The 25,789-nt window shown below is 43.1% G+C and overlaps 1 protein-coding gene and 1 non-coding gene across 4 annotated transcripts in view; one reads left to right on the forward strand and one right to left on the reverse strand.

The window, feature by feature from the left end:
• Positions 1–1,950: 1,950 nt before the first annotated feature.
• Positions 1,951–25,789, forward strand: part of PYM1 (PYM homolog 1, exon junction complex associated factor) — a 28,711-nt gene continuing 4,872 nt past the window's right edge. Inside the window, exon 1 of one of the 3 annotated variants that reach the window (XM_036300729.1) lies at positions 1,951–2,691. In XM_036300729.1, coding sequence (XP_036156622.1) covers positions 2,535–2,691 — 157 coding nt within the window. In that variant the 5' untranslated portion in view covers positions 1,951–2,534. Of the gene's footprint in view, positions 2,692–4,919; positions 4,958–8,239; positions 8,380–25,789 lie in introns of those variants that run through there. The other 2 variants (XM_036300732.1, XM_036300730.1) reach the window with 2 other exon arrangements.
• LOC118652346 lies at positions 16,024–16,210 on the reverse strand. Its single transcript, XR_004966589.1, has one exon.

Below are 25,789 nucleotides of genomic sequence, written 5' to 3' on the forward strand. Positions count from 1 at the left end.
GCCTGCCCCTCGAACCCACCCTAAACAAGCATACGGTATCAGTTGAGAACAAGTCCCCTAGAGCCTCTTCCAATCAGTTTTCTGTCCTTGAACCCCTCATCTAGAAATACTGGAATGCCCCTAGCTGGTTTGGCTCAGAGGATACAGCATCGGCCTGCGGACTGAGGGGTCCTGGGTTTGATTCCCATCAAGGGCACATGCCCGGGTTTCAGGCTCGATCCCCAGTAAGGGGTGTGCAGGAGGCAGCTGATCAACCAATCAATGATTCTCTCTCAGCATTGACGTTTCTATCTCTCCCTCTCCCTTCTTTTCTGAAATCAATAAAAACACATTTTTTAAAAAGTAGAAATACTGGAATGATACTACTCCTTAAAGCACTCAGCTTTCCTTGCAAATAACACTCCCAGTGATACACCCTCTGTATGACCTGAGTTCCTCATTCCCTCCTCCTCATCAGTTCTGTCCCTACATGAGGTTAGAGAGTCCCCTTTGACGACATTATTTGAGACGTCCGCGTGAAGCAGGAGGCGATTTCTCTAGTGAGGAATGAGGTGGCATCAGCCTGGGCGCCTGTGTGTCTTCTCTGGGAACGGTGTCACGCCCCAAGTCGGTTACTGGTGGGGGTATGATGCAGAAAGGCCAAGTAACATCTCAGGAGGAAGCGTCTGATGACTGCAGTTCCAGGTGCTCATTTCTTTAATCAACCACATCATAAAAGTCAGAAAGAAAGAAACCGCAGTGAACAAAGGGAAAGGAAAAAACAGCCTTGTTCTCTTCAGCCTCTTCTTTCCCCTCTTCCTCCTCAGGGTGGGGGGCCACATCCGGGCGGGCCGGGGCCCAGGCAGGTCTGCCAGGCAGACACTAAGTTTCACTTCCTGTCAACCTCAGAGCTGAGGCAGGATGTCGGGGGCACCGGGGGGCCCAGGGCTGGGTAGTCAACGGGGGCCATCCAGGATTCCCTCTTGCAGAACCTTCCACAGAGCAGCTGGAGGCGAGCACCTGCACTCCTCAGGTGGTGCAGCCGAGGCCATGCACCCCCTAGTTTTCAGGGGCCTCCACACTCTCTCCTCCAAGTAGTAACAAGACTAAGGACAGGACGCCAGGTCGGGCACCTGCAGCACAGGTAGTGAAAGAGCAGAGTTGACAATGGCCGTGTGACAACACTCGCAGGAACTGTGCATGGGACGCAAACACGTTTTTCTAGTCTTTTTGAGACCTTCCGAGTTGGGCTTCTGCTGAGAGTCAGAGAGGTGGAGGGCAGGCAGGCAAGCTGTTACCCCAAAACGTTTGAAGCTTCATTTCGAAGCCTTCAGTCGTTCCTAGTTAGCCATTGCTCTCATTTGTGTGTGTGTGTGTGTGTGTGTGTGTGTGTGTGTGTGTTTTAAGTGGGGCAGGGAACTTGGTGATGGAGGTGGTCAATAACATCGCCTCCTCCCTCCCTGGTTTCAGCGCTGCTGTGGGAATGAACGTGAGCCCCTGTAGGGATTTGGGAAAAGGCACAACAGGGTTGAGAAGGAAAACACAGCACGGGGTTGGGGGAGGGCGACAGTGACACCGGAGGAGAGGAACCCGCCGGCCCCTCCCAGGCTGCAGGGGAAACGAGTTTAGCAGGATTTCGCCCTGAAGGAGCAGAGCTGCTGGAAAGAACCGGGGAGGGGGAACCTTGGGGTCCCACAGAGACTAGGCAGGGCGGGGCAGGGCGGGGCTGCAGAAGGTGTGGCCGCTCGGGCCCGCACTCCTGGCGAGTGGCCCGCTGGCCATCCCCGTCGCCCAGAGACCGGGAGGAGGTTCATTCGAATACGAGCGGGCCCCGCCCCGTGGCTGCACCCCGCCCTCTGACCCCGGGCCCCGCCCCGTAGCTGCACCCCGCCCTCTGACCCCGGACCCCGCCCCGTGGCTGCACCCCGCCCTCTGACCCCGGGCCCCGCCCGAGCCGGCGGCCGGGGTCGAAGGTCAGAGCAAATCCGTCACTTCGCCGCCCGGATCCGCGGGGCCGCCGCAGGCCGGGCCGAGCCCGGGCTGCCTGAGGTCGCCGCGACCGAGGACCGGCCGCAGCGCCCTCCGCCTCTCCTCGCCTGGCGGGTCTCTGTCCGGCGGGTTGAGCCGGGCGGCCGAGAGCAATCGGCGCGCGATTTCGACTGCCCATCTTCTGAGGATTAGGGGTCTTCCATTCGCCCCCAGCAACACTAGTGCGCCCGCCCCGGTGCATTCCCGGAGTGTGCCCAACCGGCTCCATGTCCCCAAGCTGTTCTGGGACTTGGGCGCAGACCAGGGCCTGAATATTCTTTTCCTCATTTATCAGCCCTCCCCCTGTTCGGGTGCAGGTGGGCCTTGCCCCCTTTTCCCTCGCAGGTCCTGTACGGACTAAGAGTGCCTGTGAGGGGAGGGCTGTGCCTCAGCATTTTTTCGGCGCCCAGCGGACTGCTTTCCACGCAGCAGGCGCTCGATAATGGTATCAGTGACAGTAAAAGAGCCCATTGTTTTCATTTTACTAACGTCTTCAGCTTCTACTCCCTCCTCCTCCATCTTCGTCCATGAAATTGTGTACGCTCCCTTTAAGACTAAAATGGTGGCAGGCTACGATCGGGACTCCACTTCCGGTGGGGAGGGGGCGGGACCCCAGCCCGCTCACGCCGGAAGTGGTTTGCGCTCTCAAGATGGCGACTCCCTATGTAACTGACGAGACCGGCGGTGAGTGCGGGAGGCGCGGAGCCGTTTCTCTCCGGGCTCTCGGGGTAGGGGTTCGGACTTGGAAAAGGGTCTGTGCCCCGCCCATCCCGGGGCCCCTCCTTTGCCCCGCCCTTCGGACCGCCTTCCCCATTCATTCCTACGGGGTGCCACCTGCGCCCCCTTCTGGTCTCGAGTTTAGGGGTCTCTGCTTCCGGTCACCCAAACCTTGGGGTCCTTCAATGCTGGCCCCTACTCCAGGGCCCTCACGGGCCTTTAAGGTTTTCTCTAGCAGTCGAAGCTCCAGCATCTCTCTTTTGGGTTCTCCAGCCTTGGGGGTTCCAACACTTAGTTCCCTCCAATTCCTACCTTCCCTTTCTTCCCCTCCCCCATCTTTTAGCTGTACCTGCTTTCTGCCCTACCCCAACCACATTTAAATTCTTTTTCTGGAAGCTGTGTCTGTAGATCTTCTCATTGCTCTATAGCGCTTTTCCCACTTTCTCCCTCATCTTTATTGTTGGTCCAGAGGCGTGAAGGGATGAAGATCCTAATAGAACTTTCAGCCCGAGTTTTCTCCTCGATGGCCCCTCCCTCCTCTGCCTTCTCTGTTGATAGTGATAGGAGGTGAGGGATCTAAGGTGGAAGAGGCAAACCAGGAACGCGTCTAGTGGTCTCTCAAGCCCTCTGACAAGTTGTTAGAACCCAGTTATTCCTTCTGGCTGGAGAATTCCCAGTCTTGCTGATTGAAATGCTGAAGTGTCTGCTGCATATGTGAGCTTTATGTGTTGAAACCTGAAAATCAAGATTTTCATTGTGGTTTTGTCCCATCCTAATTTCCTCATCTTTAGAAAAATGTGCATAGGAATATCTGGTCATTGACAATCAAATAAGATAGTATATGTGAAAGCAATTTATAACATGCTGCGCAAGGCAAGGTGTTACTGTTTTCTCTTTTGTGAAGCCTTCAGTGTGTATGTAGAGCCTTCTGTAGAAGGGATGCTGTGCCTGTGCTGTGGTACGTACGGTCTGTTTTAAAATGTGCCGTGTATGCTTCTTGCTTTGCTACTTTTCATGTCCTCTATATCCCAACCCACCTCTCCTATGATATCTAATGACAACCCTGGTCTCTGCTACCTCTCCCCAACCTCACATTGTGAAGTGGTGGGTACAACCTTTCCTGCTCTCTACTCAGTAGGTCCTTCTTCAACTAGCTTCTTTTAATGTGTGCTTTGAAAATATTACTCAACTTCCAATTTCCAGTACACTTCTTTATTCTTACTGTTTTTTGTTATTGTTGTTACTTTTTTTATTGACTTGGGGGGGGGGAGAGAGAGAAACATTGATGTGAGAGAGAAACATCAATCGGCTGCCTTCCTCATCCACCCTGACTGGGATTGAGCCCACAACCTGGGCATGTGCCCTGACCCGGAATCAAACTAGTGACCTCTTGGTGCGTGGGAGGATGCTCAACCAACTGAGCCACACCTGCCAGGGCTTACCTGTTTTCTTAAACTGATTTAATGAAAATCCAGATATTACATCTCACCCTACCTTCCTACCAAGGATTATTTTCTGAACTCTGTGACCATGTGGAAGAGGAGAAGGAATCACATTACTTTTTTGCTTTCTCTTACTACTTCCAGATCATTGATCTACCACTGTCACACTAATACTCATGGAATACCGGAAGCCGGTCCACCCTTGCTGCTTGACACAGTCACTGCAGGGAAGAAACATCTGCACAGCTTATGTTTCAAGGGACCTGGCGTATATGGCATATGTTTGCTCCCCCTCTTAGCGCCATGTGTTTTAAACAGGGCCACCTCCCCGAGAAAGGTTGTTTCCCCAGGTGAGGATTTTTCCCTGGAGTTAGGGATTAACAGGACTAACAGGATTAAGGAAGGGAATAAAACCCCTTAACTAAGTGCCAGGCAGGTAATTAATCACTTTAACTACGAACAATCATGCTTAAGCTACATAATCTTTACTTAGGATAATCTCCTTCAGTTACTTCCTTGTAGTTTAACAGAACAATAGAGTAGTGACCTTGGAATGGAGATAACAAACGCCCTAACCTTTGGAATAGAATGGATAGGATTAAAATCAACTGGTATAAATACAGATGTAATAGGAGAATAAAGAACAGAACCTGGCTGGAGACCCTGACTAGAGAACCTGGCTAGGCTGCTGATCAACTGAATGCTGTCTCTGTGTCATTCCTTCTTCACTGACTCCGTCCACACCTTTGGGAACCCCTGGACCTGCTGGGGCTGGACCCCAACAATGGAAGGTATTGCCATGCAATTATAGCTTTTTCTCTAAAACTTCAGGGCCATCATTCTTTTTCTCTCCACTGTTTCTTGCTCTCATCCTCAGTATCTCCAGCACCTTTGGATACTTTGATCTTATAGTTCCTCAGCATGAGACCATTGACTTTCCTTTGTATTTTCAAACCAGCTACACATCAGAGTCACTACAACTTGGACCTTACCTATGATACTGCTTCCCCTTCATGTGCTCTCCATCACTTATTTTTGCCTCCTTACTAGTCACTTTTTTCACTACGTCACACCCACAGAAGCAGCATTTTGCCTTCCTTAGGTTCTCTGGTTCTTGACCTTTCCAATTTCATTGAGTCTTATCACTATCTTCATGACTATCATTGATGCTGCCCTTGCTAGACCTCTGTGACCAGGACTTTGGTATTATCCTCATTGCTTTCTTCATTTGTTTTGATCTATACTAAGCAAGTACTTATGTTATTTTGAGTCATACTCATCAACTGTTTTCTTGGCTTCTGCTTCCAGGTCACAGCATATAGCTAGAGAAAAAGCACAGAAGCTAGCAGATCCAGTATAATATAACCTAATGTTAACTTCTGCCAAGATCACAGTTTCTCTCGAATTCTTCTTTCTTGGTTTGCTTACAGTCTACCATGGCCATTTCCCCAACCTTTTCTGGCTCTCTGTAACCTTCCATTTATTTATTTATTTTAAAAATTTAAATAATTTTTTTATTGATTTCAGAGAGAAAGGGAAAGGGAGAGAGAGAGAAACATCAATGATGACAGAGAATCATTGATCGATGCCTCCTGCATGCCCCCCACTGGGGATCAAGCCCGAAACCCAGGCATGTGCCCTTGACTAGAATCAAACCCGGACCCTTCAGTCCGCAGGCCAACGCTCTATCCACTGAGTCAAACTGGTGAGGGCTATAACCTTTCCTTTTAATTCTCCCTCTTGTGGCAGATGACCTCACTTTCTATTTCATTGAAAAATCAAGGCCTATCATTTCTGTTTCTTTCCTGTCCACAGTTTGATTTCTTGAATGTCAGTTCTATACATACTATTTCCATTTCCTCACTGCTTAAGAGTTTCCTTAACTCTTTACAGTTTTTACTTTTTACTTTTAGCACCAACCTCTCTCCTGAGTTGCCAATTTCCTTTTATAATTGTTTGGTAAATAGCTTTCATTCATGGATATACTGTCATACTTCAAATACAATCTGACCAAAATCAATATCAGTTCTTTTTCCTTATTTCTGTTAAAGGCACCATTGTATTAGCCAACCAAAGATGAACTTTTTTTGCATTCTCTCCCTCTTTCTCTCCTTAAAATTTTATTTTCTTCTTAAAATTTTAAATAGACTTTATTTTTTAGAATATTTTTAGATTTAGAGAAAACAATTTTCTAAAATTTTTACTTATTGATTTCAGAGAGAGAGAAAAACATTGACTTGTTCTGCTTATACATGCACTCAGTGGCTGCTCCATGCATGTGCCCTGGCCAGGGATCAAACCTACAACCCTGGTGCATTGGGCCAATGCTCCAACCAACTGAGCTACCTGACCAGGGCCTAGATTTATAGAAAATTTGAGAAGATGATATAGACAATTTCTATATATACCTTACATTCAGTTTCTGCTATTAACGTCTTACATTAATATGGTACCATTATTGCAATTAATGAACCAATATTGACACATTATTATTAAAGCCTATACATTATTCAGATTTCCTTACTTTTTTTTTTTTAATATATTTTATTGATTTTTTACAGAGAGGAAAGGAGAGAGAGAGAGAGTTAGAAACATCGATGAGAAACATCGATCAGCTGCCTCCTGCACACTCCCCACTGGGGATGTGCCTGCAACCAAGGTACATGCCCTTGACCGGAATCGAACCAGGGACCCTTCAGTCCGCAGGCCGACACTCTATCCACTGAGCCAAACCGGTCCCGGCGATTTTCTTACTTTTTACCTAATTTCTTTTTTCTGTTCCAGGATTCCATCCAGGACACCATATAACATTTAGTTCTCATGTCTCCTTAAGCTCCTATTGGCTGTAACAATTTCTCAGACTTTGCTTGTTTTTGATGACTTTGACATTTTTAGGAGTACTGGTCAGGTATTTTGTAGGATACCCCTGTATTGCAATTTGTCTGATGTTTTCCTCATGATTAGACTGGAGTTATGTGTTTTGGGGGGGATTAACCACTGAGGTAAAGTGACATTTTCATCATATCATGTCAAGGGTAAATAGTATCACAATGATTTTTTACTGTTGATATTGACCGTGACCACCTGGCTAAGGTTGTTTGTAAGGTATTTCCACTGTAAAAGTGACTCTTTTTCCCTGTCCTTTTCATACTGTATTCATTAGAAGAAAGTCACTGTTCATACTTTTTAAAAAATTTTTCAATGACAGTTGACATTCAATATTATATTAGTTTCAGGTGTAGAGCATAGTGGCTAGACATTTTTATAACTTACACTGTGACCCCACAATAATTCTTGTACCTACCTGACACCATATACAATTACAATTTTATTGATTATATTTCCTAAGCTGTACTTTACTTCCCATGACTATTGTTTAACTGTCAATTTGTTCTTCCTAATCCCTTCACCTTTTTTACTCAACCCCCTCAACTTCCCTCTCATTTGGCAACCATTAGTTTGTTCTTTGTATCTATGAATTTGTTTCTGTTTTGTTGTTCATTTTGTATTTTAGATTCCACATATAAGTGAAATCATGGTATTTGTCTTTCTCTGTCTGGTTTATTTCACTTAGAATAATACCCTCTTCAGTGGTCGGCAAACTGCGGCTCCTGAGCCACATGCGGCTCTTCGGCCCCTTGAGTATGGCTCTTCCACAAAATACCGATTTCTGCGCATGGGCCACGAAGTTTCAATCGCACTGTATGTGCGTGCCCGCACGTGGTATTTTGTGGAAGAGCCACACCCAAGGGGCCAAAGAGCCGCATGTGGCTTGTGAGCTGCAGTTTGCCAACCACGGCTCTAGGTCCATCCATGTTGTCACAAATGGTAAAATTTCATTCTTTTTTATGGCCAAGTAATATTTCGTTGTATATGTGTACCACATCTACTTTATTCATTCCTTTTTGTTTGTTTGTTTGTTTGTTTTGTTAATCCTCATCCGAGGATATTTTTTCCATTGATTTTTAGAGAGAATGGGGGGGGGGGAGAAAGAGAGAGAGAGAGAGATCGATGTGAGAGAGTGAGAGAGACACATCGATTGGTTGCCTCCAAAATGCGCCCCAAATCACTGGGAATTGAACCTGCATCCCAGTTACCTGCCTTGGACTGGGAATTGGACCCATGACCCTTTGGTACTTGAGCCATTGCTCTAACCACTTAGGACACTGGCCAGGGCTATCCATTCCTCTTTTGATTGGAGCATTGAATCTATGTAAGTAATTATTTCTTTTCTCCTTTTTATGTAAGTAATTATTGATAAGTATGTAGTTATTGCCATTTTATTAATTGTCTTCTGATTGTTTTTATAGTTCTTCTTTGTTCCTTTCTTATTCTCTTGCTCTCTTGTATGTTGACAACTTCTGTAGTGTTGTGTGTGGATTCCTTTCTCTTTATTTCTTGTATATCTCTTGAAGATTTTTGGCTTGTGGTTATCATGTGCTTCATATATACTACGCTATGCTTATAGCACCCTGTTTTAAGTTGGTCACTTAAGTTAGAATGTATTTCTGAAATCATTACCATTTTTACCCCCTCCATGTTTATATTTTTGTCATTATTTTTTACTTTTGTGTGTATCCCTTAATTTATTGTTGTAATTACACGTGATCTTACTATTTTACGTTTTAACCTTTGTACTAGCTTTAGTGTTAGTTGATCCACTCCTTTTATTGTTTGCCTTTGTCAGCAAGAATATGTATTTTTTCTTTACAATATTCTCTTTTCTTTTTAAAAAAATATATTTTATTGATTTCAGAGAGGAAGGGAGAGGGAGAGAGAGCTAGAAACATCAATGATGAGAGAGAATCATTGATTGACTGCTTCCTGCATGCCCCCTACTGGGGATTGAGCCCACATCCAGGCTCAATCCTTAAGAAAATATCATAAAGAGTATTGTAGGCCCTAGCCGACAATAAATATTAATAAAAATTAATAAAAATTATACAGGTTTCAGGTATACAATTCTGGTCATGTGCCCTTGACCAGAATTGAACCTTGGGCTCTTCAATTCGCAGGTTGATGCTCTATCCACTGAGCAAAACCGGGTAGGGCTCTTTTCTTTTCTTTTAATTTATTGGAGTGATATCTATAATAATAAAAGCGTAATATACAAATGGCGAAACAGCAGAACGACCATCCAGATGACCACATTAAGACACGCACTGGTGCCAGGCCAGCCAAGGCGGGTGCGATGCGATTGGTCAGGGGGACCCGCCATTGCCCCATGATCGCCCCGCAGTGGGATGCCCAGGCCATCGGCCGGTGGGGCAATCAACTGGGGGGCTCTGCGATTGCCCCGCAGAGGGAGGTCCAGGCCACCCTCTGCGGGGTGATCGATCTGGGGCCTCTGCGGAATTGGGGGGGTGTGGCGGCGGGCAGCTCCAGGCCAAGGTGGGCGGGGCCATGAAGCCGGGGGAAGGAAGGCCTACCCTTGCATGAATTTTGTGCATCGGGCCTCTAGTTGGTTAATAAAAATTATACAGGTTTCACGTATACAATTCTACAATACTCTTTTTAAAAAGTATATATTTTTATTGATTCAGAGAGGAAGGGAGAGGGAGGGAGAGATAGAAACATCAATGATGAGCCCTGGCCAGTTTGGCTCAGTGGGTAGAGTGTCGGCTAGGGCCTACAATACTCTTTATGATATTTTCTTATTCATGTTTTTTTTTTTTTTCTCCTTTCTCCTTCCTCCTCCCTCCTCTTCCCTTTTTCTTTCTTCTTGATACTTTAATAGTTTTTGTAGTACTGGTTTGGTGGTGATGAACTCTTTCAGCTTTTTCTTGTCTGGGATTAACACCTACACTTGAAAAGTGGAGGGTTATGCTCCCTTCCTTAAGGAAGGATTATTTACATACATTATTTGGAATTCTTCTGAACAGGAGATTTGTCTCTCCTCCCCCCTATATTTATTCAATCATTTACTTATCATTATGGACTTCAGGTCATAATACAATATGTTTTATTTATTTTATTGCTCAAATGTTCCTGCTTTGAACATTGGGCGCTCTTTTAGTTGGCCTGTGTCCCTTTGGTATACCCCACCAGTGTGGGTTTTTGGTTTGTTTGTTGTTCTTTCTTTAGCTCTTCCTTATTTTCTGCTTTAGGATGCTTTAAGATCATCTTGTATATTTCTACTCCAATACTAGAACCAGCCATTTCTCTAAGGAGTCCTTGTTTCTTTTATTGGGGAACGATAATAAGAAACCAAAATCAGAGCACTAGGAGTTTTTGCTGCTTTGGGGGTATTGTTTTGTATCATTTACACCTCTCTTGCTTCTCATCCCTCCCCCGCACCAGCTGTCAAATTATTGATCTTCTATTCCCACTGCCTTACCCTTATCCAATTTTCTTTTCTTTTTGTGTGTTAATCCTCACCCAAGGATATTTTTCCATTGATTTTTAGAAAGGGTGGAAGGGAGGGAGAGAAACATCGATGTGAGAGAGACACATTGATTGGTTGCCTCCCACGTGAGCCCTTACCAGGACTGGGATCGAGCCTGCAACTGAGGTACATGCCCTTGACCAGAATCAAACCCAGGACCCTTCAGTAAGCAGGCCTAAGCTCTATCACTGAGCCAGATCAGCTAGGGCAGCCGTGGGCAAACTACGGCCCGCGGGCCGGATCCGGCCCGTTTGAAATGAATAAAACTATTGAAAAAAAAAAGACCGTACCCTTTTATGTAATGATGTTTACTTTGAATTTATATTAGTTCACACAAACACTCCATCCATGCTTTTGTTCCGGCCCTCCGGTCCAGTTTAAGAACCCACTGTGGCCCTCGAGTCAAAAAGTTTGCCCACCCCTGGGCTAGGGCCTCTATCCCATTTTCAATACTTGTTAGGTATATGGCCTTGGGAATCTAAGCCTTAGTTTTCTTATCAGTGAAATAGGAATAACTCCTAAACATAGAACTAATTGAGAATTAAAATTTAAATGAAATAATGTAGCCCAGTTGGCATGGCTCAGTGGTTGACCTATAATCCAGAAGGTCACAGTTTGATTCCTAGTCAGGGCATATGCCTGGTTATGGGCTCAATCCCCAGTGTTGGGTATGTAGGAAGTAGCTGATCAATGATTCTCGTTCATCATTGATGCTTCTATCTCTCCCTCTCCCTTCCTCTCTGAAATCAATAAAAATATACTTTCAAAAAATTAAATAATGTACATGTGTGGCACATAGAAAGTGTTCCACAAATGCTTCTGTAATTATGTGTAAGGATTATTATATGGATTAGACAGAATTATACATGCAAAGTATCAAGCATAGGACTTCGGTCATTCTAAGTACTTCATAAAATTCTAGTTTCCTTATCCTGCAAATAGTGCTATGACCTCCTAAGTAGTAATCTTTTTTTTTTTTTTAGTTGATTTTTAGAGAAAGAAGAAGGGAGAGGGAGAAGGTGAGAGAAAGAGAGAGAGAGATCAGAGCACAAAATCGATTGGCTGCCTCCTGCCCACAACCTAGGCATGTGCCCTGACTGGGAATTGAACCAGTTAACCCCATAGGTACACAGGATGATATCCAACTAACTGAGCCACACAAGCCAGGGAAGTCTTCTTTATTTTTATTTTTAATTACAGTTGACATACATTATCATATTAGTATCAAGTGATTTAACATTATATAACTTACTAAATGATCATCTCAATAAATCTTTTTTTTTTTTTTTAAATATATTTTATTGATTTTTTACAGAGAGGAAGGGAGAGAGATAGAGAGTTAGAAACATCGATGAGAGAGAATCATCGATCAGCTGCCTCCTGCACATCTCCCACTGGGGATATGCCTGCAACCCAGGTACATGCCCTCTACCGGAATCGAACCTGGGACCTCTCAGTCCGCAGGCCGACGCTCTATCCACTGAGCCAAACCGGTTTCGGCCATCTCAATAAATCTTGCATCTATCTGACATCATATAGGTATTAAAATATTGACTATATTTCCTGTGCCTATTCTGTAATAACTAATTTGTACTTCTTAATCCCTTTACCTTTTTCATCCATTCTCCCAACCCACCTTCCATCTGGCAACCATCAAAATGTTCTATGTGATCTATGAGTCTGTTTCTGTTGTTTTGTTTTTTAGATTCAATTGTTTATATATAATATGTATATATTTTGCCATTTTATTTTTCATATCATTTATTTAATTTTCTTAAACATTTCATAAACATTTCATATAATACTGGTTTGATGGTGATAATGCCTTTAGCTTTTTCCTTGTCTAGAAAGCTCTATCTGTCTTTTGTTCCTAAAGCGAAAGTAACCTTGGTTGTAGGTTCTTGCTTTTTATCACTTCGAATATTTCTTGCCAAGCCCTTTTGGCCTGCAGAGTTTCTGTTGAGAAATTAGCTGACAGTCTTATGGGAACTCTTTTGTAGGAACTGTTTTTCTCTTGCTGCTTTCAAGATTCTCTTTTTTTTTTAAAAAAGGATAATCACATTCTTATCACATCATATCAAGTACATGCTATTTTTGAAATTTTATTGATTTTTTACAGAAAGGAAGGGAGAGGAATAGAGAGTTAGAAACATCGATGAGAGAGAAACATAGATCAGCTGCCTCTTGCACACCCACTACTGGGGATGTGTCCACAACCAAGGTACATGCCCTTGACTGGAATTGAACCTGGGACCCTTCAGTCCGCAGTCTGATGCTCTATCCACTGAGCCAAACCGGTCAGGGCTCAAGATTCTCTTTTTGTCTTTAAACTTTTGTTATTATTTTTTTTAATCCTCATCTGATGATATTTTTCCATTGATTTTTAGAGAGTGGAAGAGGGAAAGACAGAGAGAAATATCGATGTGAGATCAACACATCGATTGGTTGCCTCCTGCATGAGCCCTGACCAGGGTGTGGGCTGGAGAGGAGCCTGCAACTGAGGTATGTGCCCTTGACTGGAATTGAACCCAGGACCCTTCAGTCTGCAGGCTGATGCTCTGTCCACTGAGCCAGACTGGCTAGGGCTCTTTAAACTTTTGCATTTTCATTATGATGTGTCTTGGTGTGGGCCTCTTTGAGTTTATCTTGTTTGGGACTCTCTGCAGTTCCTGGACTTACTTGTATGTCTATTTCCTTTACCAAGTTAGGGAAGTTTTCTGTCATTTTTTCAAATAGGTTTTCAGTTTCTTGCTCTCTCTCTTCTATTCTGGCACCTCCATGATATGAAATGTTGGTACCCGTGAAGTTGTCCCAGAAGCTCTACATTATCCTCATTTTTTTTTTTTAATTCTTTCTTCTTTTTGCTGTTCTGATTGGGTGTTTTTTTGCTTCATTATATTCCAAATTGTGGATTTTCTTGGCTTCATCTACTCTACTGTTGATTTCCTGTAAGTTATCCTTAAGTTAATGTATTCTTCATTTCTGACTGGTCCTTTTTTATGCTGGTGAGGTTCTCACTAAGTTCATGGAGCATCCTTATAACCAGTGTTTTGAACTCTGAATCTGGTAGATTGTCTGTCTCCGTTTTGTTTAGTTCTTTTTCTGGAGTTTTGTGTTCTTTCATTTGGGACATGTTTCCTTGTCTCTGCATTTTGGCAGCTTCCCTGTGTTTGTTTCTATGTATTAGGTAGAGCTGCTATGTCTCCCAGGCTTGGTAGAGTGGCCTAATGCAGTAGGTGTTCTATAGGGCCCAGTGGCACAGCTTCCCTGATCACCCAAGCCGGGTACTCAAGATGTGCCTGATGTGTGGGCTGTGTACACCCTCCTCTTATAATTGAGCCTTAATTGCTATTGGCATGTCAACGGGAGATATTTACCCTCAGGATGATCAAGCTGCAAGGACTGGCTGTGACCATTGACCACCAGCTTCCAGTCACTATGGAGGATCAGCTTTGCAGGGTCACACCCCACAGAGCACAACTTACTTCAGCAGGGCTCTGGTGCTTGCTTGAGTGTGTTCCTTGTGGAGATGGTTGAGGGTAGTGTTTTGACATTGTCTGAAGCTGTCCATTCAGTACTCTGGCTCTGGGGCCTCCCAGGACATGTAGGCCAAGGTCAGCTACTGTCTATTTTCTGCCTGGGGCCACCTGGCATGAGTACAAAGCAATCTGCAGATTGCCGCTACTTGTACTGGGCTTAGAGGTGTTCAGGCAAGATCAAGAGCTGAGGCTGGGTGCTGCGAGTGCCAGGCCTGGGGCCACCTAACAAGAGGTACGGGGTTCACTGAGGCCAGATGCTGCTTATTTGAGAGATTTTGGGAAAATCTGAAGCATGAGCCAAGACAGGCCATTCATATGGAAAAGCTACTGGAAACAGTTTGGATGGGCCCAAAAGTTGGGTGGGGCAGGGCCTCAAGGAATCATCAAGGTGGGACAAACTGAGCCAGGTTGATGGATTCTCAGATTTGACGCCCTCCTGCTGGCTCTTTGTGGGGAGAGCTCATCAAAGAAATAATGGCCTCTGCCAGCACTTCTGTCTGGGAGAAAGCTGCCCCCCAGATCTTGGTCTGATGCTACACAATTCAGTTCCTCCCCATAAGTTTCTGGTGCCTGTGAAGCTGCTGTCCCAGCTCTGGAGCTCAGAGGGAGTGAGTCTGAGTTAGTATGTGCACAAGCCCTTTGAGAGGAACTGCCTGGGACTCTAGTAATCTCCATCTCCCTGAGCCTCAATCCTTGCTGGTTTTTACAGCCAGAAGTTATGGTGACTTCTCTTCCTGGCACTGGAATCCTGGTCTGGGAGGCCTGGTGTGAGGCTGGGACCCCTCACTCCACCGGGGGACCTCTGCAGCTGAGATATCCTTCCGATTATCCGTCACTGGTGGTGTGGGACTAGCCTGTTCCATGTCTCTGCCCCTTCTACCAGTATCCATGTGACTTCTTTTTTAATTTCCTAGTTGTAGGACTTCCATTCAGCTTGATTTCAGGTAGTTCTAAATGATGGTTATTCTGTAGTTTAGTTGTAATTTTTATGTGGCTGTGGGAGGAGGTGAGTACTATCTTTACCTATGCCACCATCTTGACCAGAAGTCAGTAATAGTCTTATCTCTAGTCTGCCTGTTCCAGTTACACTCCCTGAAACACTATTATCGGATTATTGCTCCTTACGTACAAGTTAAATTATGTAATTTTTGTTCAATTTAATTCATTCACCCAGAGTCCACTATTAAATTTGTCATATATCCTTCTGATCTTTATTTTTTCTGTGCCTTTAAAAAACACTTTTGAATCAGAGGATATGTACATTTTTATATCTTGCCTTTTGTTTTCTTTTAAATGTATTTTTTAAAATATATTTTTATTGCTTTCAGAAAGGCAGGGAGAGGGAGAGAGAGATAGAAACATCAATAATGAGAGAGAATAATTGATTGGCTGCCTCCTGCACACCCACACTGGGGATCCAGCCCGCAACCCGGGCATGTGCCCTGACTGGGAATCAAACCATGACCTCCTGGGTCATAGGTTGATGCTCAACCACTGAGCCACACTGGCTGGGCTATATCTTGCCTTTTTACTTAACATTATGAAAAAAATATTTTTCTTAATATTAGAAACTCTTTGTAAACATCTTTTTTAAAAAATATATTTTATTGATTTTTTACAGAGAGGACGGGAGAGGGATAGAGAGTTAGAAACATCGATGAGAGAGAAACACCGACCAGCTGCCTCCTGCACACCCCCCACCAGGGATGCGCCCGCAACCAAGGCACATACCCTCGACGGGAATCGAACCCAGGACCCCTGAGTTCGCAGGCCGACGCTCTATCCACCAAGCCAAACCGGTCAGGGCTTTTGTAAACATCTTTTATAGTACTGGCAGAATGTTTTATTGTTTGGAAACATACCCTTTTTTATCTTTCTTTTGTTATTGGACTTTTAGATTGTTTCCAGAATTATTATTATTTATATTTTTTGGTCTTGTTTGCAGTATCATACATGATCATCAAACTGCTGCTAGAATGTTCACACCTGTTGCTGCAAATTCAAGACCCAAGAAAAACTTCTCCTGGGAATTTACTTTAGGTCAGGGTAGGGCTGCTTGGTTCGAGGCTGCACTCACAACTGGGCAGGTTCAACAACACAGGAAGCTTTCCCCGGACCATTCAGAATTTTAATTATAAGAACTCTATGAATATTTTTGTGCATAAAATTTTGTCTGCATTTAGGGTTATTTTCTTAGGATAGATTTCCCAGAAATAGAATTATTGGGTTGGAGGGTACAAGCATTTTATTGTCTATTAATTATAAAATTAATTCTTATTGATTATAGCAAACTTGGAAAATATTTTAAAAGGTTGTATAAAATATGCCACTCACATATTTGGTAATTTCAGAATCCAGAAATGACTACAGTTACATTTTATTTTAGTTTTTCTTTCTATGCACACATATAGCTTACCTGTATTTAACGTAACTGGGATCATAGCAAATGGCTGTATTTCCCAAAATATGATCCTCAGAACACTTACTAGTCCTGTGAAATGTGCTACAAAATAAATAACTGAAATAATAATAAGATTCCTGGGTCAAATACATTTGGGAAACACTGTAGACCATATTCCCATCTTGGATATTCACATGAATAAGAACATATTAACTCAGGCACCTCTCTCTCTCTCTCTCTCTCTCTCTCTCTCTCTCTCCCCCCCCCCCCCACTTCCTCCCACTCTCCCTCTCCTGCTCCCTCTCTCTCTCTCACTGAAGCCTGAGGGCACCTTTCCCCCTCTTCTTCTCCCAGGGGAGTTTTCTTTGCCTTTCTTTCTCCTAAGCTCCAAGGGAACCCTTCTGTAACTTATTTGTCTCTGTAACTTATTTCTCACTTCTTCCACAGCTCGTTTTATCTACCCCTTTGACTTTCTAAATAATCTTTTGCTTGTATTTGGGCGGGGGAGGGGAGGGAGAACATTAACTCACTTAAGTCTTGCTGATAAAAAACAAGTATTTTTTCTATGTTTAACCCAGAATTCCCCAAACTTGTTTAACAATTTTTTTAGGTAACCCTTGTTAATGTCTTATGGAAGTAGTGTTTTATATAACAAAAGTTTTGGGAAATGCTGAAAAAATGGTAGGATTATCTTATATTCTCTTGCTATGTTAGCCAAATTGCTTTCTAACAGGTTTTTATCACTGATGATATATGAATATACTGGTTTCACCACTTCTTTGACTGCATTTGTATTCTCATCTTTAAAAATCCTACTTCTTTGAAGTACTTTGGAACCCACAGCCTAGGTTTGAATTTTGACTTTGTAACTTTGAGCAAGTTATTAAATTATCATAATCTGTGAAACTGGAATAATCATTTACAAAGTAGTGAAAATGAAATAATGCATATGAGTACTGTCCTTGGCATGAAGCAAGCACTCAATAAAGGTTGGTTGACTATAAAACTACCCTTTATTGAGTTTATTTAGAATTGACTATAAAATTTCTATATGGATCATTAACTCTTACACTCAGTACTATGAGCACAAACCAGTTTTCAATATAGTATCATCACATACTGCATTTCTGCCTATACCCTCCAATGAAACTGGGCTATCTAGTATAAGACAGATGCAATAGTAGTGTGCAGATGTGTAAACTTTGGCATCAGAACTGAGTTCAGATTGCAGGTACCCAATGCCTTTGTGATCTTGGACATATCATTTAACCTCTTGACAACTTTGTTTCCTCTGCTGTAGAAGGTAATACCTGCCCATTGCCTAGATTTAATAAGGTAATGTAGATGAAGTTCTTGTAGCTACTTATCCTATCTATACTAGTGGCCCAGTGCACAAAATTTGTGCACAGGCGTGGGGGGTTCCCTCAGCTCAGCCTGCACCCTCTCCAACTGGGGACCTCTTGGGGAATGTCTGACCAGCAGTCAGACATCCCTCTCACAATCTGGGACTGCTGGCTCCTAACCGCTTACCTGCCTGCCTGCCTGATCACCCCTAACCCCTCTGCTTGCCTGCCTGATTGCCCCTAACCTCTCTGCCTGCCTCCCTGATTGCCCCTAACTGCCTCTGCCTGCCTACCTGATCACTCCTAACTGCCCTTCCCTGCTGGCACTTCACTCAGATTTGTTTCTGATTGGTTGGTTCCTATGCCAGTGAGTGTCTCCGGGCCTATCAACAGGCCTGATCAGAGAGGTGGGGCTGATCAGCAGCCCCAGCAGATGCCCGAGAGAGAGGCATGGCTGTTGGCCAGGCCTGGAGAGAAAGAGAGGCAAGTGCTGATCAACAGCTGCCACGGAGGCTACAGATCAGACCCTGCTTCTCTCTCTCGGCCTCTCTTAGGGCCTGGTCTTGGCCCTGGTTCCCACCTGCCGCGGCCGCCGAGGCCAGGGGCCTCTGCAGTCAGTGCTGGGTCGGGGTGCCTGCAACGGCGGCAGGCAGTGCAGGGTCACCACAGCAACCCAGCACTGACTTCCAGTTGGTCGAGCCTTCGGTCGTTTTGGATGTTATGGACCCTGGGTTTTTATATATTACGGTAATAAAAGTGTAATATGCTAAGTGTTCAACTGATAGGGCAACTACTCGACCAGCCGCTATGACGTGCACTGACTACCAGGGGGCAGACACTCCGACCAGTAGGTTAGCTTGCTGCTGGGGTCTGGCTGATCAGGACTGGGTGAGAGGGCCAGACACGCACTGGAGCTCTCCTGCTGTCCCTTCCCAGCCAACAGGCCAACCTCCTGCAGTCCCTCCCCGGCCCCCAGGGGGTCCAGGTCAAGGAACCCCACCCATGCACGAATTCGTGCACCGGGTCTCTAGTTAATTTATAAATGTTCTTTCCTAATTCTTCTTAACATACTGTGAGTTTTCCATTGCTATGATTTTGATTGTTGTAATTTCTCTTAGAATGCCCTTTCCCTTTTCTCTGCCAACAGAAATAATGAGCCACTGATTTGACCCTAGTCTTCAGGGTCAAGGTTGTTATGATTTAGCCCTGGCCATGTAGCTCAGTTGGTTAAAGCGTGTCCCCTTATGCCAAGGTTGTGGGTTCCATCTCCAGTCAGGGCACATATAAGAATCAACCAGTGGCCCTGACCGGTTTAGCTCAGTGGATAGAGCATTGGCCCGTGGACTGAAGGGTCCCAGGTTCGATTCCGGTCAAGGGCACCAAGAAATTAAAAAAAAAAAAAAATCAACCAGTGAATGCATCAGTAAGTGGAACAACAAATTGATCTCTCTTTTTTTCCTCTCTTCCTCCCTTCTCTCTCTAAAATCAATTGTAAAAATTTTTTCATGATTTTGTGTCACCTTCCACCATGAAACAGGGTGTAATAATTTATTCTCTTGAAATCTCTTATCAGTCTGTATCAGTGTCTCTTATCAGTGTCTCTTAGGATACTTAAGACATTTATATTTTTGTCTTATTATTTGTTTGCCTAACTTACCCACCCTCCTTACTTAGACTATAAATTTCGTGAAAGTGGGACTGTTTTAATCCCTGTAGCATTTTGTATAGTGCTTTTCTCCTAGGAGGCTTTTAGTAATTTACTAGAGGCCTGATGCACGAATTCATGCAAGGGTCTTGGCCCTGGTCCCCACCTGCTGTAGCCGCCGAGGCCAGGGGCCTCTGCCACCTCTATCTCAGTCCCCACCCTCTGTGGCTTTGTCTGGAAGGACGTCTGGTTTAATTAGCATATTACGCTTTTATTATTATAGATTGCATTTAATTAATTTGTAGTCTGGCTTCTGACCACTCTGCTTTTCTGAGACAATATTCTTGGAATAACTAGAGATTTCTAAATTGTCAAAATCCTTTCCTTAATCTCTCTTCAGTATTTAATACTGTTAATCACCTGCCCTTACTTAAAACTCTTTTGGTCTCCATGGCATAGCACTGTCCTGGTTCTTCTTTCCTAGAATCATTTTCTCTTGTTGCTGACACCTTTTCTTCCTTGAGGATTATGATTATGACCATTTTTCCAGGTCATTCATCCAAATTGGATCTTTGGCCCTGACTGGTTTGGCTCAGTGGATAGAGCATCGGCCTGAGGATTTAAGGGTCCCAGGTTCGATTCCGGTCAAGGGCATGTACCTTGGTTGCGGGCACATCCCCAGTGGGGGGTGTGCAGGAGGCAGCTGACCGATGTTTCTCTCTCATCGATGTTTCTAACCCTCTATCCGTCTCCCTTCCTCTCTGTAAAAAATCGATAAAATATATTAAAAACAAAAAACAAAAAATAAATTGGATCTTCGTATATTTTTTCTGTTTTAGAAACCTGGGTCTTATCATTGTTGGCCCTGAGATCATCCTTAAGCTCAGATATGTGACCCAAATCTCCTTTCCTTTTTTTTTTTTTTAATATATTTTATTGATTTTTTACAGAGAGGAAGGGAGAAGGATAGAGTTAGAAACATTGATGAGAGAGAAACATTGATCAGCTGCCTCCTGCACACTCCCTACTGGGGATGTGCCCGCAACCAAGGTTACATGCCCTTGACCGGAATCGAACCTGGGACCCTTGAGTCCACAGGCCGACGCTCTATCCACTGAGCCAAACCGGTTAGGGCGCAAATCTCCTTTCTTACTTGAAGCAGGTCCTAGGGATTCAGCACATCTTGAGCAGTCACTTCCACCTAACCCCTTGGAGTTCTCCCACTCCTTGCTGTGTTTTTTCTCCACTGTCTTCCTGCCATCACTGAAAACTTTTGAGCCCTTTCAGTTTAAGGAAACAGTCTGAGGATTACAAAACAGCAAATGTCAGGAAATAACAAAGCTTACAAAATTGTTATAGTAGCAGTCTCTAATCTGTAATTTCTGGAAAATCCTGATAATCTGCCTTTGGTTTTTATTTCTAGGGGTAAAAACCTTTTCCTTCTTTTTGACTTTGTCTTTGGATACCATTAAGAACAGAGAATGAAACCAATATAACATAAAATAAGTGCTTCTTTATGATAATAGGCTGTGTGTATCTCTGAGGGTTTCCAGTTAAGGTGGCCATTCATAAAGCTTCTGCCCTATCTATCTATATGTTATTGTTGACAGTATTATAGATGTCCCCTAATTTTCCCTCCCTTTTCTCCCCTCCTTCCAGCCCCTGCCACACCCCAGGCCTTCACCACACTATTGTCTGTGTTCATTGCTTATGCATATCCTATATAATAAAAGCCTAATATGCTAAGTGTCCGACCTTTTGTTCAACCGTTCCACCAGTCGCTATGATGCTCACTGACCACCAGGGGGCAGACACTCCTACTGGTAGGTTAGCTTGCTGCTGGGGTCCGGCTGTTTGGGACTGGGCGAGATGAGCCGGACATGCCCTGGAGCGCTCCCGCCGTCCCTCCCCGGCCAGCCAAATTCCCATAGTCCCTCCCCTGCTGGCCCGATCAGCCCTGATCGGCACTGGGCAAGATGGGCCAGATTCACCCTGAAGCCAATCTCCTGCAGTCCCTCCCTGGCCTCTAAAATATTTCTTCTAATTAATTTCCTTTCAATGTTCAGGAATCCATCCACCGGGCCTCTAGTATGTATATAAGTTCTTTGGTTAATCTCTTTCCTGCTCCCCTCTGAGATACGCCAGTCTGTTCCATGCATCCATATCTCTGGACCTGTTTTGTTTGTCAGTTTTATTTATGTTCATTAGAGTCTACATATAAGTCAGATCATCCCTAGCTTTATCTTTACTAGCCATAAGGCTTCCACTGTCATCTCTGGGCACTTAAATATATGTTTCTTATTATTCCTTTTTCCTTAATTCCATGTAAAACACTGCCTATCTAGAATCGAATGTTATTTTCACAAGGTTTTCTTCTCTATACTTTCTATCACTGGTTTTTATTCTCCAAATTTTCCACATTCAAAAGTGATATTGTAATTAGTTTATTTGTGTTTTTATTACCTTTTTACCTCACTAGAACTCATGCTACAAGGAGGCTAGACCCTTGCCTGTTTTATTCGTTGTTGTATCCCTAGGTCTTATTACAGTTAAGTGCTCAATAAACATTTAAAATCCATGTGTGAATGAATGTTATTACCATATGCCCTATCTACCCACAAGTATGTTGTGAAAAATAAGAATACATGTGAAAATCACCAGATTCATTCCACTGTATCACTGTTTCAGTTATTCCCTTTCTCTAATTCAGATCTTGGCAGTCTTCAGATCCTGTTAACTTACTCTTCATGATGATTTTTTTTTTCCGTTTTCCTTTCAATACCCAAACAAGTATCTAAATCAAGTCTTCTTGCATTGCGACTATATTTTTCATTTTTTTCCTACCTTTAGTTTATGTTACATATTTTCAGGTTAATCTTAAAGCATTGCTTTGAGAAGATCATCTATACTCCCTTATTGGCCTTCGGTGTCCTACAATTTGAAGCTCAAGTCCAAAGTCAAGAGGAGATTGGATACCTTTTATCTTCTGACTAAATTACCTCTAAGTCTCTTTTCCCATTACATATACTTTTTGCTCAAAATATACTGGATTCTTGCTGTTCCCTAGTATGAAGCATTTTTATTTATTCATTAATTTGAATTAATTCTGTGGGGCAGGTACTTTGCTTTAAAGATCAAAGACAAAGTTTCTGCTCTCAAGCAAACAATTATGTTAAAAATTAGAGTATGATAAAGGCCAAAACAGGTACTGTAGGTACACAAAGGGCTACTTCTAACCTGGCTTGGGGTAGGTACATTAGGGAAGACTACATTGAGTAGTTTATATTTGAACTTGACCTTTAAAGACCAATAGGAATTAACTAACATATGATTCAAGGAAAGTCTGTTCCAAGCCAAAGGAAGAAAAAGCATGAGAATAGAGACACCTTAGGGTAAGATTTGTGAATATTTCAGTGGCTGGAGCAGAAAGTGTGAATAATTGGGTGTTAAGAGGCTGGAAACTGGATCAAAAAGGCCTTTGTATGTGGTTCCATTTTCCATGTACATACTCTGAGGCAACAGGAATCCAGGAAGAATTTTAAGTAGAAGTGTGACTAGTCCAATTTGTTCCTTTGCTTATGTTGTCCCTTATGCCTGAAATACTTCCTTTTCTCCTTTCCTCATAGTCCCACCCCATGCTTCCACCTGTCTAAATCTTGCTCATCTTCCAAAGTACACAACAGATGCTGTGTCCTTAAAATAACCTTAAAACTCACCTGGTCAAAAGTAATTTCACTCTCCTTTGTGTACCCACTCTCCAAGCCATTTAGGTTTGAAACCTAAAATAAGATATTTTTAAAACCCACAATATAACAACAATAATGGGAATTTTTAATTATTTTATTTATTATTATTATTTTTTAAATATGTTTTTATTGATTTCAGAGAGTGAGAGATAGAAACATCAATGATGAAGAGAATCATTGCTTGGCTGCTTCCTGCATACTCCATACTGGGGATCGAGCTCACAATCTGGGCATGTGCCCTTGACCAGAATTGAACCCGCTCTAGCCACTGAGCAAAACCAGCTAAGGCTGTTTCATCAATTTTATTTTATTTTTTAATATATTTTATTGATTTTTTACAGAGAGGAAGGGAGAGGGATAGAGAGTTAGAAACATTGATGAGAGAGAAGCATCGATCAGCTGCCTCCTGCACACCTCCTACTGGGGATGTGCCTGCAACCAAGGTACATGCCCTTGACCTGAATCAAACCTGGGACCCTTTAGTCCACAGGCTGGTCAGGGCTATTTCATCAATTTTAGAGAGAGGAAAGGAGAAAGAGAGAGTCAACATCAATATGAGAAAGAAACATTGATTGGTTGCCTCCTATAGACACCCTGACTGGGAATAGAACCCGAAATGTAGGTATGTACTCTGACTGGGAATTGAACCCACAACCTTTTGGTGTACAGGATGACACTCCAACCACTGAGCAACCTGGCCAGGGCAATAATGGAATTTTAAAAAAGAAAAAGTATTTATAATCTAATCACCTCAACATAAATTTTCATGTTACATACTTTTTCCTAAACGTACAAATATGCCTCTTGCTAAAATAAATAAACTTACAAATATGTATGCTATAAATAAAATCATGGTGTGTGTGTATATATATACACATATATAAAATTATGCTTTATATCATGTTACATGATTTAAATTTTAAAAATCATTTAAAAACAATTTTATTGATTCTTTAGACAGAGGAAGGGAGAAGGGGAGAGAGAGAGAGAGAAAAGCATTGATGTAAGAGAGAACAATCAGTTGCCTTCTTTACTCCCCCTATCAGGGACTGAACCCACAACCCAGGCCTGTACCTTGACTGGGAATCGAACTGACAACCTTTTGGTGCACAAGAAGATGCCCAACCAACTGAGCTACACTGACCAGGGCTTAATCATTTTTCAAAAATATATTTTTATTGATTTCAGAGAGGAAGAGAGAGATAGAAACATCGATGATGAGAGGGAATCATTGATTGGCTGCCTCCTGTAGGTTGGACCAAGCCCACAACCCAGGCATGTGCCCTTGATCGGAATCGAACCTGGGACCCTTCGGTCCGCAGGCTGACACTCTATCCACCGAGCCAAACCGGCTAGGGCAGGGCTTAATCATTTTTAATGGGTGTATTATAAATCATTCCTGTATAACTGGATGTGAAGTTTGTTTTAATTTTTAGCTATTTATAGGTAATACCATTTTTATATGATTTATTTTTTCCTGTTGGAACTATTTTCTTATGCTAAATTATCAAGATTAGGATAACTAAAACAAACTGTTTTGCATTATCTTTGACTTTAACCCCTAACCCAGTGGTTCTCAACCTTGGTTGCACATTAGAATCACCTGGGAATCTTTTTAAAATCCCAATTTCTGATTTTTAAAATCCGGAGGAGGAGGCCCAGAAATCAGGATTTTAAAAAGATTCCCAGGTGATTGTAATGTGCAGCCAAGGTTGAGAACCACTGCCCTAATCTATACCCTTTCCCCAATTAGTGAATTACCAAGTGTTATTGATTCTTTGATAATGTACTCTTCCTTTCCATTCTCACAAGTTCAGCCAATTCTGTCCCTATGCCAGGATTATTGCGATCTTTTTTTTTTTTTTCCTAGCTGATTTCCCCATCATCATGCCAGGGATTAATTGTCCTAAAGCACTGCTTTGGGTAAAAGATTCATTTGTTTGACAGATCCTTATTGAATGCATGCCATGCAGCAGACATTACATCCCTTAACTGGCATTTCCAGGTATGAATATCCTCCCCTCATTTACTTTTGCACCAGCCCTCTGATCCAGCCGGACTGGTCTAGTCACCATCTCCTGAACATTCCATCTACATTACCATGTCTGAAATTTTGTTTTAGAATGAGCTTCTGTTTAGAATCCATTCTGCTTCCCTTTTCTCAGTTTTTTATTATTCCTTCAAAGCCCCACTCAAGTTTCAGCCCGCCCTCCCGGAAGCCTCTCAGTTTTTTCATTACTCAGTTTTTACTCTTGTCTCTGCACTTGATCTTAGCCAAAAGGCCAAGAACCAATTTTTCTCTTGTCTCTAAACTGTCACAGCTAAGCAAACAATATCTTCATTCTCTTTTATTCGCAAGATAAAGCTCTGAATTCCTTGACCTTGTTTTTAAGTCTTTCTAAGATCTGGCCCTATTTTTTTTTAAATTGATTTCAGTGAGAGGAAAGGAGAGGGAGAGAGAGAGGGAGAAACATCAATGATGAGAATCAATCATTGATTGGTGCCTCTTGCACGCCCCCTACTGGAGAGATCTGGCCCCATTTTTTATTTCCAACCTGGCTTCC

The sequence above is a fragment of the Myotis myotis genome, unplaced genomic scaffold, assembly GCF_014108235.1.
Source record: "Myotis myotis isolate mMyoMyo1 unplaced genomic scaffold, mMyoMyo1.p scaffold_m19_p_3, whole genome shotgun sequence".
Taxonomy (NCBI): Eukaryota; Metazoa; Chordata; class Mammalia; order Chiroptera; family Vespertilionidae; genus Myotis; species Myotis myotis.